Source organism: Cervus elaphus, chromosome 11 (assembly GCF_910594005.1).
Source record: "Cervus elaphus chromosome 11, mCerEla1.1, whole genome shotgun sequence".
NCBI lineage: Eukaryota > Metazoa > Chordata > Mammalia > Artiodactyla > Cervidae > Cervus > Cervus elaphus.
Genome location: NC_057825.1, coordinates 34,168,863 through 34,190,816, shown reverse-complemented (window position 1 = coordinate 34,190,816; position 21,954 = coordinate 34,168,863). Strand labels below are relative to the sequence as shown.

Below are 21,954 nucleotides of genomic sequence, written 5' to 3'. Positions count from 1 at the left end.
GTGTTTATTGGTGTCACATAAGCAAAACGTAAAAGAAATGGCTAAAGTTTCTCAGACACTGAAAACTGAAGATGAAAAGAAAGTTCTCCTATTCAAGTGCACCCACTAATGTTCATGAAGAATGGGTGATACAGTTTTTTCATATTACTTTTCTTCCATAAGACCATAAACTACCCAAGAATAGGGACAGTATCTTACTCATCTGTGTGCAAAAGGCATGCTAGACATCATGGGCTATTCAATGTGGGCACTCAAAATTATTTGTCAAATGATCACCTACTATTCAATTCATTATAAACTAAGTTAAATATATTAAAGGATCTGAAAATTTTGCAGGGTCAATGGAGATACTGGCTCTTGGGAGCCAAGTTAATCTGTGGTTATGAGAAAAAGTAGACAAAAGGAAATGGGACAGCAATTCTGAAAATACAATATTGCAATATGACTAATTACAGTTATCAATCATTAAAAGTTTGAACAATCTGAAAAATACTATCTTAAAAGCATTTTTAAGACACAATTTCTCTCGAACAGCTAGCACACTCAAAATAAGTATAAAAAATTATTTTAAAAATCAAATTATCGTGGTTCAACAGACAAGGTCTAAGGGGTACAAAATAGCACATTAAATCAGTTTTCCGTTCAAAAAAACCTGCATGAGATGTTGATTTTCCTGTTTTTCATAAACCTTATAATCGTGCTTCCAGAAAACTACCAAGCATCTGCCTCTATGTAGCTAATTCTTATCATCTTGGAGCCCTCACAAGGAAACAGAGAGCGTACTGTGCCAGGATCACTCTCTCCTCCAGCCAAAATCATTATGCCTTGGAGCCAATTTCCTCTTGGTAAATTTTGATCAAATTCCTTCAATTTGCAATTTCCTCAGCACTGGTAATGGCTACACATGTCACAAGTCAGTATATATGCGTTATGTGTTTAACAATATAGATTATAAATTTAAGAGTAATATGTACACATGTGCACATGTGTAAACATCTACATATGCAGCCATACATACAAATGCATGCACACTGGTTCCTATAAGTCTCTCTACGTGACTCTCTGTGAACACCACAGACGCAAAGCCCATTTGGGCTTTCTGAATCCAGTGATAATGCTCGGGTAATTAAAATTACTTTAGAAATCTGCATTAATCAACTCTACGATGCAGCTACAATATGACAATCAAGCTTAATAATAATTCTGATGCTATAAACAGTCCCTTAAAAGCTTCTGAATCATCAAAAAAAGATCAAATTATCTTTTACTTTAAGGGTAAAGAGTATTTTTATCAAAAATCAATTATTTTAAAAGAACTGGTGATCTATATATAACGTCCACAGTAAATTTTTATGAGTATGAATATTTAATTAACCAATACACATACTTCCCAGTTATTCTTGATAAAGCAGAATTTTTGTAATTTTTATATATGACTCCTATCTTTGAAATGTACATATTTACATATATTATTAACAGGAATTGCAGATTAACCACAACACCATATTTTACAGCTATGGTAATTCTTCAGTCCTTTAAATGCCAAACTGTTGACTCTCTAGTTGTGGTTATTCTTTAAAATAAGCCATATTAAATATAATTCACCTTTCCTGATGAATCAAGGTCATTTTTATGAGAGCATATTATACTGCCAGTTTGTTTTTAAAAAACAGTGATATCATTAGAGGTTTTCAAGTGAACAGGCTGTCCTTAAAATGAATGCATCCAGGATACTTTACCTTAATAATCCTTCAGTTTCTTTTGATAGTTCTTTTCTATCTACTATACAAACATTTGTCTCATTTTGCTATATCCAGTGTCATTGTAAATTTTAATCTTCAGTCATACATTATACACAATTATCTAAATAAAAACTAAAGATGCTTCTATAGCTCATATATAAAATATAGCATGTAGTCCCTATCAGAAAATTCAGAACCTCTTTCTCTGGGAGGGTGGGGTTATTTTTGGTTTGTGACTATGTACCAGGTGGTTGAAGGTGCACAAAATCTGGGACATACTTCCACCTACCAATTCATAGGAAATGCAGAGGAACATGTTAAACTGCGCCATGGGAATATAATCAACAGAATCTAGTCTGTGGTAATTTTATAAGACAAGTAGATATGCTTCTTCAATCATAAACTGCAAATAGGGGGGAAAGATGGAGAAAACTGACAAGTTAGAAGATATTTTTAAACTGTAACAATTACAATGCATAGATTTTGATTCAGACAATTTGAAATTTGAACACTGGTTATTTCATGATGCTACAGAATTACTGTTTTTTTTTTTTTAGACAAGATAATGATATTTTGGTTATGCATTTTAAAAGATTCTTTATCATTTTTAGTAACATACCAAAATATTCACAGATGAAATGATAAAATGTACAGAATTTGCTTCAATATAATATGTTAGGGAGTAAGTGGATGAGGGTACAGATAAAACAAGACTGATCATGAGCTGACCATTATTGAAGCTGGGTGACAGACCCATGAGGATTTACTATATAATACTTTCTACTTTTGTATATACTTGGAATTTTCCACAATAAAATTTTTGAAAATAAAGCAATTTTTAAAATAAAGCAATTCTATAGTTAGAATTTTGTTTTGCTTTGATTTCTAAAAATTATATCTAAGATTATGCTTTGATCTCTAAAAATCGCTAGTTAAAAATTCATACTAAAAGTTAAAGAAGCTTTTTCAGTAATCTTAATTTTTTAATCCAGTTAAAAGAGTTTCTCAGTTTTCAAAATCTTCATTCATCCTTTACCTTAAATGTTATTAACATTTTACACTGCATTACTGTCTTAGAAAAGAATTCTCACAGGACATGTTGCAAAACAGCACAAAATTTTAGATCACAATTTTAATAGTCATAAATAAAAATGTACAAAAAGTACCAACAAAAACTAAGAAATGTATCCTTGGCTCTCTTCAGGAAGTTAAAGTTACTAGGTTAATGGGTATATTTCAAGTGTTTATTTTTAGTCCTAAAAGTCTGAAAATTACTATTACAGATTTTCTGATTCGGTAAGAATATAATTAAGGGTGCCTATGATACATTCACTATGAAATTCAAAAGAAACATTTATAACATAAATCTACACCTAATACCAAAATTATTTCTAGTCAGTTCTATTCATCTATCAAGACAAACATATAAACTTAAATGTTCCAAACAGTTTTTCATATTTTTCTGACCCTAAAATGCTTTAAATCTAATATGGGTGGATTTAGTGAATTTGGTTTTAGGAGCAGTATTACCTAGGTAGAGGTTGAAAGTAAAACAAATGGTTAACATACACTTTTCATATAATAACACAAAAATAATATACTAGTTTTTACATTAAATCAAACTTCATTAGGACAAATTTTTACATTTTTAAAATAATTCTCATAGAATCTGGCTGTGCTAAAAGTTCATGTTAATCTTGCAAACATCTCCAAAGTAATAAAAGAAGTAAATCCTTTTAAAATGTACCTTTAAACATATAAATTATATACAAGGGTTATACTAATCACTATTCTTACCAATTAATTTTTTCAAATCTTCTAAAGAACTCCTTTGATTTAAAAATGTGACTGATCACTTCTGGTATGCTATATTTTAGATACTGTAAGTAATGAGCTGACCTTCTTTTAAAAATCTATTATAATCCAGACTTTCTACTTTTCAATCTGGCTTCTTCACAAATGTTCTTGAAACATATTCAAGAAGCTTCATTAAAAATGCTAAGTGTTTTACTTATGACAATACTGTGCTCCTATGGTATTTTCATAATCCCAACAACTTAAAAACATTTTAAAATGTATACAAGGTCTACTGAGTCATTGTCAAATCAAGGCTACAAATCATTCTATGGTTAAATGATTACATCAGACCAGTGTAAAGGTTGTGCTGGCACTTTACTTTGCAGCTTTAAATTATCTTGGCTCTTCCAAGCTTATGTGGGGGCTGCAGTTTGGCATAAAATTCTCAGCCGGATACAGATAATTTATCCAAAAAATGTTTTTAAATGGCTAAAGTTTTTTTTTTTCTTTTTAAAAATGTTGGAGAAAGCATACATTAGAATTAAGTTTCAAATTTATAATACTGTTTCCCTTTTTAATGTTCTCATCCCCGCAGATAACCCAAGTATAGTAAGATAATCCCAAACCTAAAGACGTTCAATAAGTACAAAACCTCACTTCGATATGAATGAAAATGCAAACTCAAAGATCAGAATTAACTGCTTTGAGTTATACGGGGAAACCAGAGGGCTTCTCTGAAAACACAAACATCTGCTAAACCTTCTATAGTTAAGATTATATGTTGCCCTTGGTCATTTTGGTTTCTACACCTCTATTTTAATTTCCATTTTTCCATTCAAATGTTACTTTCTTTATTCTTCACAACAGCCTTGTGAGATAGGTACTAATATTAGTAGTTTTACTAATAAATAAACACATAGATGTTTAGTACCCTGGTCAGTATAGTCCACATAGTAATCAACGAAGCTGAAACTAGAATTCAGATCTGTTTCAGTCATATTCATTTTCAGTAACCTTAGTTTTCAGCTCTGGTTGTACACGAATATGAGCTTTCTAAAACCACTGGTGCCCTGGCTCTAACATAGACTAAGGTAGACTCTTTAGGAGATAGGAGGCTCAGTATATTTCCAGTGGTCCCCATGAAAGAATCACAGTATTACACAAGAAGGATGGCAATATTAAGCCAACCACTTGTAAAGGCAAGCTTTAATGCCATTTTTTTCTCACCCTACATACATCCACGTCCTCATTCCCAAATTAGCAAATACCAAGAAAAACTCATTTAATTTTAATATTTGCCTTCATGAAGTGTGGAGAAGGAAATGGCAACCCACTCCAGTATTCTTGCCTGGAGAATTCCTTGGACAGAGGAGCCTCGTGGGCCACAGTCCATAGGGTTGCAAACAGTCGGACACAACTGAAGTGACTTGGCATGCACACATGAAGTCTATTGTGAACATAAGTCCTAACATCCACCAAAATTTAAAAGACAACTGCAGCTGAAATACCTTCTGGATGATGTGTAATTTTATGCTCTTTTTACTGCTATCCCCCTTCATCATATTTTATTGCTCTTCATTCCTTTCTGAAGGAATATATCCTAATCTTCCTAATAAATCTCTAATCGTCCAAATGAAACCTTTCTTCTCCCTGAAGAATTAGTAAAGGTTTGCTGATGATGAACTCTCTGTTTTTGTTACCTAAAAATGTAATTATTTCACTTAAATTCTTGAAGGATATATTTGCTAGCAACAAATTTTAAATGACTGTGGTTTTGTTTAACTGCATTAAAGATACTGCTTAACTGTCTTCTATCATCCATATTGCCATAAGAAGTCAGCTAACAGTCTTTTTTTTTTTTTTCATTATTTTTATTAGTTGGAGGCTAATTACTTCACAATATTGTAGTGGTTTTTGTCATACATTGACATGAATCAGCCATGGATTTACATGTATTCCCCATCCCGATCCCCCTCCCACCTCCCTCTCTACCCGACCCCTGTGGGTCTTCCCAGTCACACTTTTGTTTTCTCTAGCTATTCTTAGGTTTTTCTAATTGCCTAGTTATCTGTAATTTTGTCATCATGAATCTAGAAGTGTTTTTCTTTATATTACCTTCTTAGAATCAACTGGACTTTCTGAATCTGAGGAATTATGCTAATTTTTTGAATGATGAATTCAATTTTTTAATGGTTTATTATAAAACATATACATAGACAAGGTCACAAAACAAAAATGTATAACTCGATTAATAATCATAAAACCAGCACCTATGAAAGGAAGGGAACACATATATAAAGCTAAGCTGACCAGCACATTCTAGCCCCCAGAGCAACAATGTTCATGGATATGATGACCCAAGTGAGGCTAACCAAGACTAACAAGTCTCAATTCTAAGACTTTTTGTTCATGATGTCATGATGTCAGATCTTCTCTTATTCTGGTATTGTGATGTTGACCTAGAGCTATAAGGAGATGCTATGAAGAACCTGAGAACAATGACAGAAGAGGAGGAGGTAGAACAAAGCCCTGATGCTACTAAGTATTTGACCCTAAAATCAGTCATATCCCCAGCTAGCTCTACCCTGGTCTTTTCTGTTATTTGAGCCAATAAATCCTCTTTTTACTTAAGCCAGTTAAGTTACATTTTCTGTCACTCGAATGCTACCAGAATCTAATTGATAAAATTCATCTTGTGATTTCCCTTCTTGAAGCATTTCTCCATCTGAATTTTATTATTATCTTTCTACCTTATATCATAATAATCTACAGTCAGATTTCTTCTGCTACTGAACTGTCAGCATGGAGTACAGGTGCTGACAAGAGAGGTACTGGATAAACATATACTGAAGAAACCGGGACTAAATCATCCATCTTTATATTCCTAATACTTAATACAAAGGCTTAAATATACTACAGACTCAATACATGCTTGTAGAAGAAATTAACTGACAAATAAGCAGCTGGAAATAGTATTTCAATAGAGCAGAGATCAGGACACACAAAAACAGTATCTTGAAATAACACTTTCCAGAGACTAGAATGATCCATGTGGTAGTGAATTAAAGTTGAAGACATCAGTAATAAAATCATGTTTCACTTAATATAGATACAAATGGCTAATATATACAAACCACGCTTCACTTAATATAGATACAAATGACTAATATATACATATATTTCAAGATATACATATTTCCTTGCTCTATAAGCTGAGAGGACCCAAAAGGGGACACCCCAGTAGCAACAAGCACACTTAGCACTCAGATCTTGGTTTCCAATACCTTTCTCCAATAAAATAAAAAGAACCAGGCCTTCCTAGGGAAATGGTTGATTCTAAGGCTAAAGCAGGAACTAGATAAGTATCTTGTAGTCCTATAAAGCAAGAAAGTGCTCCATCAAACAAATCTAAAATAATGGGGGCATGTCAAATGAAGATAGGAGCCAACTGAATAGCTTCCAATGGCCAAAGCTGGAGCAATTTTAGCAACAAAATAAATAATACAGTAGTGTATTGTAACCCAAAGTATAAAATAAATACCTATCAGCCCATACTGATATAAATAAGTGACATGGGAGAACACACAAATCTCCCATGCAGAAGAATTACAAAAAATTTATGCAGGTATTCTGCTCTTGAAGAGGTACCATCTCTCTTAAATCTTTAAGTGTGGCCTATACACAGTAACTCCTTTCTAAGAAGGGCAATACAGAAAGGATGAGAAAAGAGTAACTTTACAGTACAGTACAGTAAAGAAACCTGACAAACACTCTCTCAAGTCAAGTGATCAAGGTCAGTATCAACAGTGATAAGTCATATTGATAGTATGTAGACTTCCCTGGTGCCTCAGACGGTAAAGTGTCTGCCTACAACGCAGGAGACCTGGGTTCAGTCCCTGGGTCGGGAAGATCTCCTCGAGAAGGAAATGGCGACCCACTTCTGTATTCTTGCCTGGAAAATCCCATGGATGGAAGAGCCTGGTAGGCTACAGTCCATGGGGTCTCAAAGAGTCGGACACGACTGAGTGACTTCACTTTCTTTCACTTTCTTTCTTTCACCCTAAACATGATGTGATGAAAATAGCACTTTAGCTCTGAGGTCTTCCTACCAAAAGACCATAACTGTGATCTAACCATGAGAAAAATATTAGACAAATCCCAGTTGAGAGACAGTCTATGAAATATCTTGCCAGTACTGCTCAAAACTATCAAGGTCATCAAAAACAAGGGAAGTCTGAGGAACTGTCCCAACTACAGGAACCTAAATAGACAAGAGAACTAAATGCAATGTGTTATCATGGATGAGATTCTAGACAGAAAAAGGGCATCAGGGGAAAACTAAGGAAATCTGAATAAAGTTTGGACTTCGGTTAATAATGATGAATCAATATTGGTTCATAATTGTACAAATGTATCATAGTAATGTAACAAGTTAGTGATAGGCAAAACAATGAGGGGTACACCAGAACACTCTTACTATCTTTTCAATAACTATATAAATCTAAAACTAAAAGTTCTAAAACTAAAAGTTTATTAAAAAATAAATAGCCCTTCACCCATAAGGCCCTGTATACTAAAAGGACACAAAGTAAGTTAGTTGTAGACTAGCCTTTGAAACAAGTAGAAAATGTGAAATAATCAATTTAGAGATTATGAGGGAACATAATCAATAATCAAGTGCACATTTTTCTTTAAAAATGTAGAATAAAATCTGACTCCTCTGAAAAACTAACATATGCATATTAATTTCATAACTATTTCCAGAAGTGTACCCTCCCAACAGGTAGCTAAAAAAGAAAAGCATCAAAAATGTGTGTAATTCTTAAGACCACAGGGGAAGAGAAATCTTCAAATCACGAACATCTCAAAAATGTCTTGGTAAACCATATTTTTTTTTTAAAAAAGGAAAACAAATTAAAACCTAAGGCTGCAGTAGTTGCTTAAAATCACACCCTAAATCTATAATGAATAATCTTTTGTATTCTAAACTCCTAACAATTTTGCCTCCATCTACTTCTATAATTTTCTACTCTTAACCTATGCAAATTCCACTCTGAGAAAACTGGTTTGAATACACACACAAAAAAAAGACAACATACTGAGTGGGAGAAAATATTTGCAAACAATGCACTGACAAGCAATTAATCTCCAGAATATTCAAATAGCTCATAGAGCTTAATATTAAAAAAAAAAAAACCCAATCAAGAAATGGGTAGACCGATATAGACATTCCTTCAAAGACATACAGATGGCCAATAAACACATGAGAAGATGCTCAATACTGCTAATTATTACAGAAACACATAACAAAACCACAATGAAGTACCATCTCACACCAGTCAGAATGGCCATCATTAAAAAGTCTATAAATAATAAATGCCAGAGAGGGTGTGAAGAAAAAGGAACCCTCCTACTATGTCAGTGGGAAAGTAAACTGGTGCAGCCACTATGGAGAACAGTATGCAGATGCCTTTAAAATTAAAAATAGAGTTACCATACGATTCCTGAGCAAATAACTGGAGGAAACTCTAATTTGAAAAGATATAGGCAACTCCAATATTTATCATAGCATTATTTACAATATCCAAGACATGGAAGCAACCTAAAAATTCATCAACAGTTGAATGAATAAAAAAGATATGGTACATATATTACAGTGGAACATTATTCAGCCATTAAAAGAAAGAACAAAATAATGCCATTTGCAACATAAATGGACCTAGAGATTATCATACCAAGTGAAGTAAATCAGGCAGAGAAAGAAAATATCATATGACATCACTTATATGTGGAATCTGAAAAGTGATAGAAATGAACTTATTTATGAAACAGAAACAGTTTCACAGGCATAGAAAGCAAACACGGTTATCAAAGAGGGCAGTGGCAGTGGGGGTGGGGAGGGGGATAAATTAGAAGTTTGGGATTACCAGACCACCTGACCTGCCTCTTAAGAAACTTATATGCAGGTCAGGAAGCAACAGTTAGAACTGGACATGGAACAACAGACTGGTTCCGAATAGGAAAAGGAGTACGTCAAGGCTGTATATTGTCACCCTGCTTATTTAACTTATATGCAGAGTACATCATGAGAAACGCTGGGCTGGATGAAGCACAAGCTGGAATCAAGATTGCCGGGAGAAATATCAATAACCTCAGATACGCAGATGACACCACCGTTATGGCAGAAAGTGAAGAGGAACTAAAAAGCCTCTTGATGAAAGTGAAAGAGGAGAGTGAAAAAGTTGGCTTAAAGCTCCACATTCAGAAAACTAAGATCATGGCATCCGGTCCCATCACTTCATGGGAAATAGATGGGGAAACAGTGGAAACAGTGGCTGACTTTATTTTTTTGGGCTCCAAAATCACTGCAGATGGTGACTGCAGCCATGAAATGAAAAGACGCTTACTACTTGGAAGTAAAGTTATGATCAACATAGATAGCATATTAAAAAGCAGAGATATTACTTTGCCAACAAATGTCCATCTAGTCAAGGCAATGGTTTTTCCAGTAGTCATGTATGGATGTGAGAGTTGGACTATAAAGAAAGCTGAGTGCTGAAAAATTGATGCTTTTGAACTGTGGTGTTGGAGAAGACCCTTCAGAGTCCCTTGGACTGCAAGGAGATCCAACCAGTCCATCCTAAAGGAGATCAGTCCTGGGTGTTCATTGGAAGGACTGATGTTGAAGCTGAAACTCCAATACTTTGGCCACCTCATGTGAAGAGTTGCCTCACTGGAAAAGACCCTGATGCTGTGAGGGATTGGGGGCAGGAGGAGGAGGGGACAACAGAGGATGAGATGGCTGGATGGCATCACTGTCTCAACAGACATGAGTTTGGGTAAACTCCAGGAATTGGTGATAGAGAGGGAGGCCTGGCATGCTGCGGTTCATGGGGTCGCAAAGAGTCAGACACGACTGAGTGACTGAACTGAACTGAACGATAATATCAAGCAGATAAACAAGGACCTACTGTATACAGCATAGGGAACTATACTGAATGTCTTACTATCAAACTGAATCACTTTGATGTACACCTGAAATTAACAACACTGTAAATTAACAACACTGTAAATTAACTCTGCTCCAATTTTAAAGAAAATAGTTTAAAAAAGAAAAGAAAACTGTTTTGCTCAATGCTTCTAACATGCTGTCCTCGGTTTGAGATACTTCTCTGCAGCTTTCTCTTCCTGATTACAGCACCATCCCTTCTGTTCATTTTCTAAACCTACCCCTATTTAAAGACCCAGGTAAAACCCTTCCTTTCCCCATAAAACCTCATACGACCATCAAGGCACAATAACCACTACTTCATCAGAACTCCTGCACCATTAATGTGGTACTTAACATATTCATTCATTAAAAAAAAAAAAAAGAACTTAGTAGTTTTAAAAGAACACTTAGTAGTGTGTACTTCAGCCTTCAAGGTGCTCTCAGAATGTCAGAGAAGACAAAAATGTAAACAAACAGCTACTAGACAAATAGTAGTGCTGCAGAAGTATACATAAAGTGTTAAGACAATGCACTGCAATATGCTACAATATTTCTCTTTTTATGCTTAAGCCCTGTTTCTCCAGTTAAACCAAAGTCCTCTTAAAAGGTGGAGTTGTCCATCTCTACTCAATGCTGTATACAAACTAGCCAAAAACAATATGGATGTTACTTCACTAAAACCTCAATTTTACCTCTTATTTTCTTTCTTTTTTTTTTTTACCTTTATTTTCTTAAGAGGAGTATGTGTGGAATCCCTGTTCACAGAAATTAGATTTATAATGATGAAGTAAAAAACTTTTTAAAGTTATTACCATCATCAACTATTAGGTTTTAAGAAATCATATTATTCCCATTTCACTTAAGTGAAGCTCATTGTTTCTGATGAAAAACAAACTTAAAAATAAAGAAATAGGACTGGTTTTAGATATACCTTTTTTTTTCCCGATTCCTGGCTGGGAAGATCCCCTGAAGAAAAGAAAAGCTAGCCACTCCAGGATTCTGGCCTGGAGAATGCCATGGACTATATAGTCCGTGGGGTCGCAAAGAGTCGGATACGACTGAGTGACTTTCATGTCTATTTTCCTGGGGAGGCACTAACCATCAGGGAAGAAGAATAGAAGTCAATTTTAAAAGGTGTTTCAGATGAATTCATAACATCAAAGGAAAAATGCTTTCAGTAATATGTAAGTTAAAAAAAATAACGGCTGAAAAGTTATTCATACAAAGGACATGTATGCATGTGACAGAGACAGATACTGGGAGTAAATACACTAAAATAATTAACATTTTAATACTCATCTCTTAACTGTGTGATTACGGGTGTGTTTTCTTGGTGCTTATCTGTATTCTATACAATCTGTCATTAATAATAAAAAAAATACATTATTTTAATTTAAAAATCCAATTCTCTGAGGAGAGTGCTGAAGAGAAAGAAAATGATAAGGAGAGGATGGTGGAGCTTCCCCGGTGGCTCAGTGGTAAAGGATCTGCCTGCCAATGCAAGAAACACAGGTTTGATCCCTGATCTGGGAAGACTTCACATACCATGAGTCTACTTAGCTTGTGCGGCACACTACTGAACCTGTCCTCTAGAGCCCAGACCACAATTACTGAGCCCATGTGCCGCAGCTACTGAAGCTCATGTGCCCTAGAGCCTGTGCTCCCCAAGAAGAGAAGCCACTGCAATGAGAAGGCCATGCACCGCAGCTAGAAAACAGCTCCTGCTCAACCCAACTAGAGAAAAGCCCATTCAGCAGTGAGGATCCAGCACGGCCAAAAATAAAAAAATAAATAAAATTATATATAAAAGAGTGAATTTTAAAAAAAAGAGGATGATGAAGAGAGATGACCGACCAACCAAAGACAATGAATAATCTTCAAAACCGATCATTAAATAATCCTCTGAGTAAGCAATTTTTGAACGGAAATGCTTCGTATTCAATTCAGTACCTCATTTTCCTAAAAGCATTTTTACAAATTCAATTGAGTAAATCAAAACTGGCAACATCTGCTAAATGTTATATTTGCCATTGGATTTCAAAAAATAACTTGGTTTGCCTTTTTTTCATTTGTCTTATGAGAGTGAACATTTTAAATGTACCTTGTTTATACTTTCAAGATGTTCTGTTTTTCTACAACTGTGCTTTAAAAGCCTTGTTTATAACACATGCCTTCAAAATTGTGTGTGTATGCATATGTGTGTATATTAATACTCCTCTCTTTAATACACAATTGTTATAGTAGCAACACCTTTGGAAAAAAATAGATGAACTTATATAAACTGTCATTTTTAGACTGGGGACCTTTCTACTATCTCCCCTTAGGAGGTACATTTTACAAAGAATAACAGTATCTTCATACCTCATAAAATGCTTCCATGGCTGGTAAGTAAAAATAGATAATGGTGTAAATATAGAGTTTTTAACTCATGAGCATATAAACCAAGTTCGCACTGAAATTTCTGGTAATTTTCTCATATTCACTTGAAACCATACATTGATGTACCCTTTGAATCCAAGCTGAATAACCCAAGAGAACCATAGATACCATTTCTATATAATGTTTACCCTTACTTCTTTCCACCTTAGGAAAATCTATTGGAATTTAAAATCTAGGTTTTCATAAGAAACAAAAAAGTACATTGTTTTTAACATTTTATTAATTTTTTAATGTTACTGAAAATTTTATTATTTTTATTATGAATAATAATTTTTAAATTCTGTATTCTTACCAACAAAGTAAGGGGTATTTACAGTCCACTAAAGATTTTTAGTTTTGCTTTGAAAGTAAAGGACAAAATGATATGTAGGATAACTGTCTTTTGCTTCCAGATAGAATGGAATGACTTTGTATAAACCAGCATTCTCAAAAAAAACAACCAGAAAGCCAGATATCTGAAGGTATTCAACATCTGCTGAAGCAATGAAAACTGGTGGGGCTGAGAATTCAGAGGAGAAAGCATTAGAGAAAGATATCTCTGGGATATTTACAAACTCTGGGCACAGGAGGCAAGCTGATAAACCAAGTTTTGCACAGCACAAAGCTGCTGCTGGACTCCGAAAAATCATCAGAAGAGTCCTGAGAGACCTCAAACATGCAGCCAGTTCCCCTCAAGACATCTGATAAGTTCTGGGCAGCCCAGGGCAAGAAGCTAAAATTTAAGCAACTACTTCTGAAAAGCAGAGCAGAGTTATCAGCAGTCTTACAAAGCAAAATTTAGAATATGAGATCTGTCAGGACAAAGATCCATGCTGTGAGCATTTACAATAGCCAGTATGTTGAAGCAACCTAGATGTCCATCAACAGATGAATGGATAAAAAAGTTGTGGTACACATGGACAATGGAATATTATTCAGTCAAAGAAAGGAACAAATTTTAGTCCCGTTCTAGTGAAGTGGATGAACCTAGAGCCTGTTTCCAGAGTGAAGTAAGTTAGAAAGAGAAAAGTAAGTATGGTATATTAACAGATACATATGGAATCTAGAAAAATGGTACTGATAAACCTATTTGTAGGGCAGCAATAATGACACAGACATAGAGAACACACTTGTGGACACTGCCATGGAAGGAGAGGGAAGGATGAACTGAGAGAGTAGCACTGAAACATGTATTATCGTATGTAAAATAGATAGCCAGTGGGAACTTGCTGTAGGACTCAGGGAGCTCAACTGGTGCTGTGTGCAACCTAGAGGGTGGGAGGGAAGTTCAAGAGGGAGGGGACATGGGTGTACTTATGACTGATCCATGTTGATGTTTAGGAGAAGCCAACACAACATTTTAAAGCAATTATCCTCCAATTTAAATAAATTTAAGATCCATGCCATGTGGGTACTGGAATAATTTGATAATGGGTAGCCTTTCCCTTCTCCAAGGGATCTTCCCAACCCAGGGATCAAACCCAAGTCTCCCGCATTGCAGACAGATTCTTTACCCGCTGAGCCACAAGGGAAGCCCAAGAATACTAGAGTGGGTAGCTTATCCCTTCTCCAGCGGATCTTCCTGACCCAGAAATTGAACTGGGGTCTCCTGCATGACAGGCGGATTCTTTACCAACTGAGCGAGCTATCAGGAAGTCCAAATAACATGTCAGTATATTTTAAAATACTTTATTGGCCCAAGCACTTTGAAGGGTCTAGGAATATTGACCATGCCAGATTCTCGGTTAAAAATCCTGAAGAGCTCTACCTCAAGAGCAATAGCAAACCAGAGGTAGACACATCCTGACAAGAGCCATAAGTCAGCCTCAACCCAGCAGAGTCCCTGTCCAGATTAAGGTGATCCATCAATGCATATCTGCCTATGATATGATGAACCTTCTAGAAGGGAACGATGAACCTTCTAGAAGAAGAGAGCATAAACAACCAAATAATATGTTTTTAAGTCACTGACACTTAACTATCCATGGATCCGATAAACTTCTCCTCGACATGTCCCATAGCACCCTGTGCATACACCTCTATTCCTGTTCATATCACCCAAGGCTGCAATTCTGTTCACTTACTTGTTTTCAGCATTATGTCCAGCTTCAGGGTGAAAGATGACTCTTTTATAGGTCTCCAATGAAACATTAAACAGATATTTGAAAAATGCAGAGCATCCTATTTTACAATGCATTAGTGGCCATGGCAATGGACGTGTCCAGGAGCGGGAGCACCACACACCTGGATGGCATTTTTCAATAATAGGCCATGCGGTCCATCTCAGCTTAGTGCTTTCTTCACATGTATTTCAAATACTTTTTATGTACACCAGGTATGGACTGTTTTGAATGGACACATTCAAAAGATGTCTTCCAGCACAGAGAAGAGCAGGGGAGGAGACACAAGATGCTAGTACAATACTCTTTATACACTCACATTCCATGTGAGCAGAACAGTGAAGGAATTACACAAGTGCGAAGTCAGCAAAGGAATTACACAACAGTAGCTACTACCTGTGGTAGCATTAGGTTCCCTACCCTGAAGACGCTTGTCCCAAACACAAGATCATCACCTTCTTTAAATTAGGAAGTCAGATATCAGTGGTTTCTAACACACGATAATTGCAACACATTCTTCTCATTTAAGCGTATGATCCACCCTTCCTCCTTTATGCAATTTTATTTTAAATTAAAGTGAATTATCACTGTTACTTTGAGGGGAAAGAATTTCACAATACCTTCTGAGGCAGTTGAACACACCACAGGGTGTTGCAAAAGCAAGGCTGAAAAATCACTGCTTCAGAGTTTCTGTTAACTGATTTTTATCCCCCAAATTTCTCAAAACTTGAATTTTTCTTCTAGTTTGAATTTTTCATTTAAAGCATTTCAGTCTTGGAAACCAACAAGTCCCTTAAGGAATACAGAACCTTGAATGCAAACTGTTCATCTAATCTCAATGCACCCGGCACTCTTGTAGATGCTAGGATACAGCAGGAAACAAAACAAACTCTATTCTCTCAAGAAGCTTCCGGTCCAGTGAATAAACATGGTGATCATGTATCCCAGTTCCCCCAGGACTGTCCCATCTTAACAGTGAACATAAAAGTCCCAGAAAATCCCTCTCTCCTGAACAAGGGCATTTGGTCACCTGAGCAGAAATAGATACCTAATAAATAGCCCCAAATTTACCAAATGGTGAAAAAGTGCAATAAAAAGACAAATAACCCAACTTAAATATGGACAAAGGATTTGAATAGACATTTCTCCAAAGAAGATATTTAAATATATATAACCACCTCATATATTTTTATTAACCTTCTGGGTATCCTATAAGCTACTTCAAAGTACTGTTTGGAAAGATACAGGGTACCCTCCAGAGCTGTGTAGACTTTACCCAACTAGCGAAGGTTGTATCCAGTTGTTTCTCTAGGCTTTCCCAGCTCACTCACTAGTCTAATGAAGCAGCACTGGGTAGACTGCTTGAGGTCTGAGATTAACTATAGCTAAAGACAGGTGTTCCCCTAGATGTGTGATCTTTCTTTTAGACATAGTGCTTTGATTTTTTGGGCTGTTCTTCTGTAGCTAATTTCTCAAAAACATTTAATGGTAACTCCACTCAAAACTAAACATCAGATAAGTGAAGTTATAATATAAACTCCAACACAACAATATAAATCTAGGTCAATTTCCTGAATATAAAACCAAAAAGTGTAATAAGATAAAACTTAAAGCCCTTTACAGCTTTTAAAGTCCACACTCTAGTCAAAACAAATAAATAAGTATATAAATAAATAAATAGAAAGATAAGGTCTAATACACTCACAATCCTTGCCAATATTGAAGATGTGCCTTGCAAATTTTAAAGGCAATTCCAAAAAAATAAATTGTAAACATGTATTTCTTATTGTTTCCATCAGTTTCCTCTTGCTTCATCTTAGCTTAAAGCCCCTTTCCCACCTCCACCTAGATCTCTACAACAGTTCTCAATTCTCTTCCTCAATTTCTTATAATCTACTATATTAACCACACTACTGTTAGACAATTCTCCATGCTTCATTTCCTTCAGTGACGCTTAACCTAGAATTCAACGCATTCCACAATCTCACCCCACTTTATCTTTTTAACCTTTTCTAGCCCTTCCTTATATTAACTTACTCTTCAGCAAACCTGTCAAGCACCTTATTCTACAATATATTATACCTATCATTTGTTTATGTCATTCCCTCCCCTTGAAACACTCTCCAACATACTGCCCCCACTTTCACTGTATTCTGCAAATATTGATACAAATCTCACCTCCACAACAAAGCCTTTTCTGACAAGTATCCTTAAACTTCTGGAGCACTTAGCCTGTTATATAACTTTGGCATTTAGCATATGCTACCTTCCACTGGGCAGGTTTAATACAGGAGAGATTTATAGGGGTACTTCTGCCTTATTTTCTTCAGGTAAGGCCTTCAGCTTCAACATGGGGTGAATTTGTAATACAAAGCATTTAAAGGGAAGTGAAAATCGCTCAGTCTTGACCGACTCTTTGCGACCCCATAGACTATAGAGACCATGGATTTCTCCAGGCCAGAATACTGGAGTGGGTAGCCTTTCCCTTCTCCAGGGCATCTTCCCAACCCAGGGATCGAACCCAGGTCTCCCACATTGCAGGCGGATTCTTTACCAGCTGAGCTACAAGGGAAGCCCAAGAATACGCCTATCCCTTCTCTAACAGATCTTCCCGACCCAGGAATGGAACCAGGGTCTCCTGAATTGCAGGCGGATTCTTTACCAACTGAGCTATCAGGGAAGCATTTAAAGGGTCCAAACTTAAACTAAATTCTTTATTCAAAGCTTCAATTAAATTTTTTTTGGCACTTCTTTTCTCTTTTTTTCTTAAATTTTTTACTTTATACTGGAGTATAGCTAGTTAACAAAGTGATGTTTGCTTCGGGTGGGCAGCAATATCCATTCTCCCCCAAACTTCTCTCCCATCCAGGCTGCCACATAACATTGAACAGATAAACTACAATTAAAAAAAAAAATCACCTAAAGTAGCAGTTTATGTGTAAATATTAGAAATTTTGTAACAAATCCATTCTACTCTTGTCAACTGTATTTTTACAGTTGTGTTCCAAAATTTAAGACAATTCTTTAAGTTTGGGTTAATACTTCCTGTTTAATACTTCCCTTTTTAAAAAAGGGAGGGAGGACAAGATTTCAAAGCAAATTCTCAAACTTTTAATTACAAAACTTCAATGTGGCAAAAAGTTTTACAAGAAACACAACTAAGAACAAAGTTTTTGAACAACAATAGAGCTTCTTATGGTACAAGCATCATAGCAAAATCAAAACTTGGGAAAGAAAAGAAATAGACATTTTGTCTGGTCAGACCTTTTAAACAAAATGGCATATGTTTTTCTCTACCAGCCATGAAAAGCACACTTTTTATACAAACCGCATGTGCTCCGACAAGTATCAATTCTACCACCCCTTTCTCTGCTTTAAATCCAGAAATATTTTACTTCAATTACAAAGTTTTTGGTCTTGCTTAATAAAGAACACTTAATCTGGTCTTTACCATTCTGATAATAAGACTGAGATAATGCGCATACAAGTCCAAATTTGCCACTTTCACTTCTATGCAAAAAAAAGGCCTCATGAAAAGCCGAGAAACACTCCCCTAACAAGTCCTGTGATGAAGTGTTAGTAAACATTAGAAAATTGATTGCAGGCATGAAATATTAAGTTAAAACAAAGAAAATGTTTTCAACATGTCTCCTTAAGCTGAAGCAACAATATTTTAACCAAAAGGCTAGAGACTTTCTTTAATTCAAAATAGTCTGCAAGTAAATAAAGCTGCAATGAAGAAAAACAAAAAAATTTTATTTAAACAATTTTGGCACAAAACGAATTTACTTATTTCACAGGATAGAGGGGAAAAAAAGGGGTGGAAAAAAAATCTATGTGTTCAGCAAATGTATCTGTTAAAGACTAGGCAACTTTATTTTCCTTTCAACAAATAAAGATCATCCGAACACAGAACACGCCTGCAGTACTCACATGCAGAGCTGAGGGGTCTGGCAGGAACTCAGCATCTTCTCCAAAGATAAAATCGGGAGGCAGCTCTGGGTACTGGGCATTGAAAATTATATCCCCTGTAATACAGAAAATGTCAGTTCTTATTTCCTTGCAAACATATGAATGATCAGAGCAGTGCATCAGAAAAACTTCTAACAAAAATACTGAAAAGCACTTTCATTCAGAAACAAAAAGAACTGATACCTTGTTTTAAATTAACATTCACAACATGCAGTCAAAAGTGCTACCTCCTGATACACTATCCTGGAGAGGGCTGGCTCGCCCTCCTCCAGGAAGATCTTCCCAACCCTGGGATCAAACCTGCCGCTGTCTCCTGCGTTGATCCCCAGGCAGGTTCTTCACCACTAGTGCTACCTGAGAAGCACATAAATACAAATACCAAGGTAGAAAAGTAGAAACAACTACATCCACAGCACACGCAGATTTTGTTAATAGCAAACATGACTGTCCAATCACTGCCTGCTAATTAATAAGCCTTTATCAAGGGCTGATTTTCTAAAGATAAAGTCCTGGCCTTGAAGAAATTAAGCATACAAACCTTTGGTATAATAGAAAGAACCTTTGGCTCAGAAACCAAAAAGTCAGGTTTATATTCACAAGATTTCCTAATTATTTATTAGTTCAAGTCATTTGGGCAAGTTTTAACTTTTTCAGTATTCAGATTCCTCATTAGTTAAAAAGGAGATATAGCAGTACTGACATCACAAGTTTGTTATGAGGGTAAAAAAGATAGCATGTCTAGCCAGATGTCTAGCATACTGGAAGCACTCAACAAGTCACACAGGAGTATTACTGCTGTTATTACTAGTATTATATTCAAGCATAAGACAAAAACTCCTTGGCAAATTGGTCCTATAAGTTCTACCTCTTTGTTCCTCCCCTTTCTCCTTCTTTAACTTCCTTTTCTTTCCCCTCTGCTCACACAAAGAATCAGTCCTCATCATTCCACTAACAGATAAGCATATCCACCCTCTCATACACATATTGGGTTCTAGTGTTTAAGACTGTATCTACTTGTATATATGCACACAACCGCTGCACCCAGGTACACACATAGTGTTATATCAGTCCAATCATTTTAACTGCTCAAACAATAATATCTTGGTAGTGACGTCTAAATTTAAACATTCAGACTTCAGTTTTCATTTGAGCCTAACTAATCCTGTGTACTATAGATTTCACCTTCAAACTCAACCAAGTCTAAAAACACGTACATGACTGTCACTTTTCTCACTCCTCTCTTCCCCTAACTGACTTCCCTATTTCTAAGGATGGCACTGCTACTCCTTAATCACCCAGACTGAAACTTCAATGTCATCTTTGACCTGACCCACATCCTTATACTCTTAGAAAACAAGGCATCTCAATTCTTCCCCCAAAGTGCTTCTCATATACTATTTCCTACTGCTAACTGCTCAACCCAGGCTGAGATGACTTAGTCCATATGTTTGTGCATCCAAAGAACAGATATTTGAACTCTCATCTAGGCACTATGCTGAGCATGAAAAAGCAAATGAAGAACTCTGTTCTTAAAAAAGCAACAGACTAGAAGAATTATTACCATACCCTCCTAAGTGCTCTCCCAATACCTCCAACCCATACCACATACTATCATAAAGCAAATCTTCTTAAAGTACTGCTGTGCCTCCAAAAATTTCAAATGGTTCTCTAACACAGCAACATTAAACTTTTCAAAATGGAATTTAAGGCCTCCAAAACACAATGTTCCTTATTTATCCACCCTTTTCTTTAGATATCTAAAAGCCAATACTAATTTTCTATTCCAACCAACATAATCTACTCACTGACCTCCAAACTATGACACCTAGTTGAAATGCTCTTTCTCTTTGCTCAGTTCTTATTCATTCTGTGTGAGCCCCTTTAATTACCTTCTCTTGTATGAAGCCTTTCCTAATAAATCCAGGAAACACGGATCCTTGTTATTTGTGAAATTCAACAATACTGATCAGTTATGCCATTGAGTGAGAATACTTAACTGGAGGCTTACACTTAAGTGGCTCCATTCATTTTACAAATTCATAATAAACACATGGTATATGTGAGGCATTATGATATACATCATGTCGATACAAAGATGGTTAACCTCAAGGAGCTCACATTTAGTAAGAGGGACAGAACAGATACACTGAAGCACAAATACACAGCAGTACAAAGTAAGTACATATACTTGATCTTCCTACATATCATATCTTACACGCAGTCAGAGAATAAACATGCTCTTATACTGACTTCATGTGTTTGACAGGGCAAAATACAATACATAGAGAATATATTCAAGAAATGTTCAATATATGAAAGAAATTCTATTTTCTGAATTGGATATCTAAGTACTGACAAAATCTAGAGTAAGGAATAAAGTATAGAAGAGTTACTTTTACCACTTTCTGTAGTGAATAAATCTAAACAAGGAAATACACTCATCAGAAGTTTGGTGTAGAGTTAAATTATCAAAAGCAATAAAATCACTACCTTTCCTTCACCCTATTATCATCTCCGGTTTTTAACTATATCTATTACAAATTATAAACCTCCTTCAAATGTGCTAACTATAAAGCATTACCCCAAGCTAAGACTAAGAGGCAAAGATAATATAAACGTTCTAATTATTCATTCTTACTCAACTATACTCATAAGTTAATAAAACAGAGGCATTGAAGTTTTGGGGAAAGCCATGCTAGAATCTATTGTGCCTTGATGCTCAAAAAATAAATAGCATGCTAAATTCCAATAGAAGAAATTTTGTTACTTTTGTTACTACAGGAGGACACAAAGCTGGATTTTCAAGTTCTCAAAGGAGCATTGTCAGTAATACATATTTCCAAACCACTAAACACTAGGAATCTGATCCAAGGATATCTACTCTTGCCAATTCTATTCAACACTGTACTGGAGG

At 35.7% G+C, this 21,954-nt stretch overlaps 1 protein-coding gene across 3 annotated transcripts in view; it reads right to left on the bottom strand.

Moving 5' to 3' along the window:
- Positions 1-21,954, bottom strand: part of BABAM2 (BRISC and BRCA1 A complex member 2) — a 401,843-nt gene that overhangs the window by 298,580 nt on the left and 81,309 nt on the right. For all 3 annotated transcript variants that reach the window (XM_043917462.1, XM_043917464.1, XM_043917463.1), the window contains exon 4: positions 19,002-19,096. In XM_043917462.1, the coding sequence (XP_043773397.1) occupies positions 19,002-19,096 (95 nt within the window). The remainder of the gene's footprint in view (positions 1-19,001; positions 19,097-21,954) is intronic.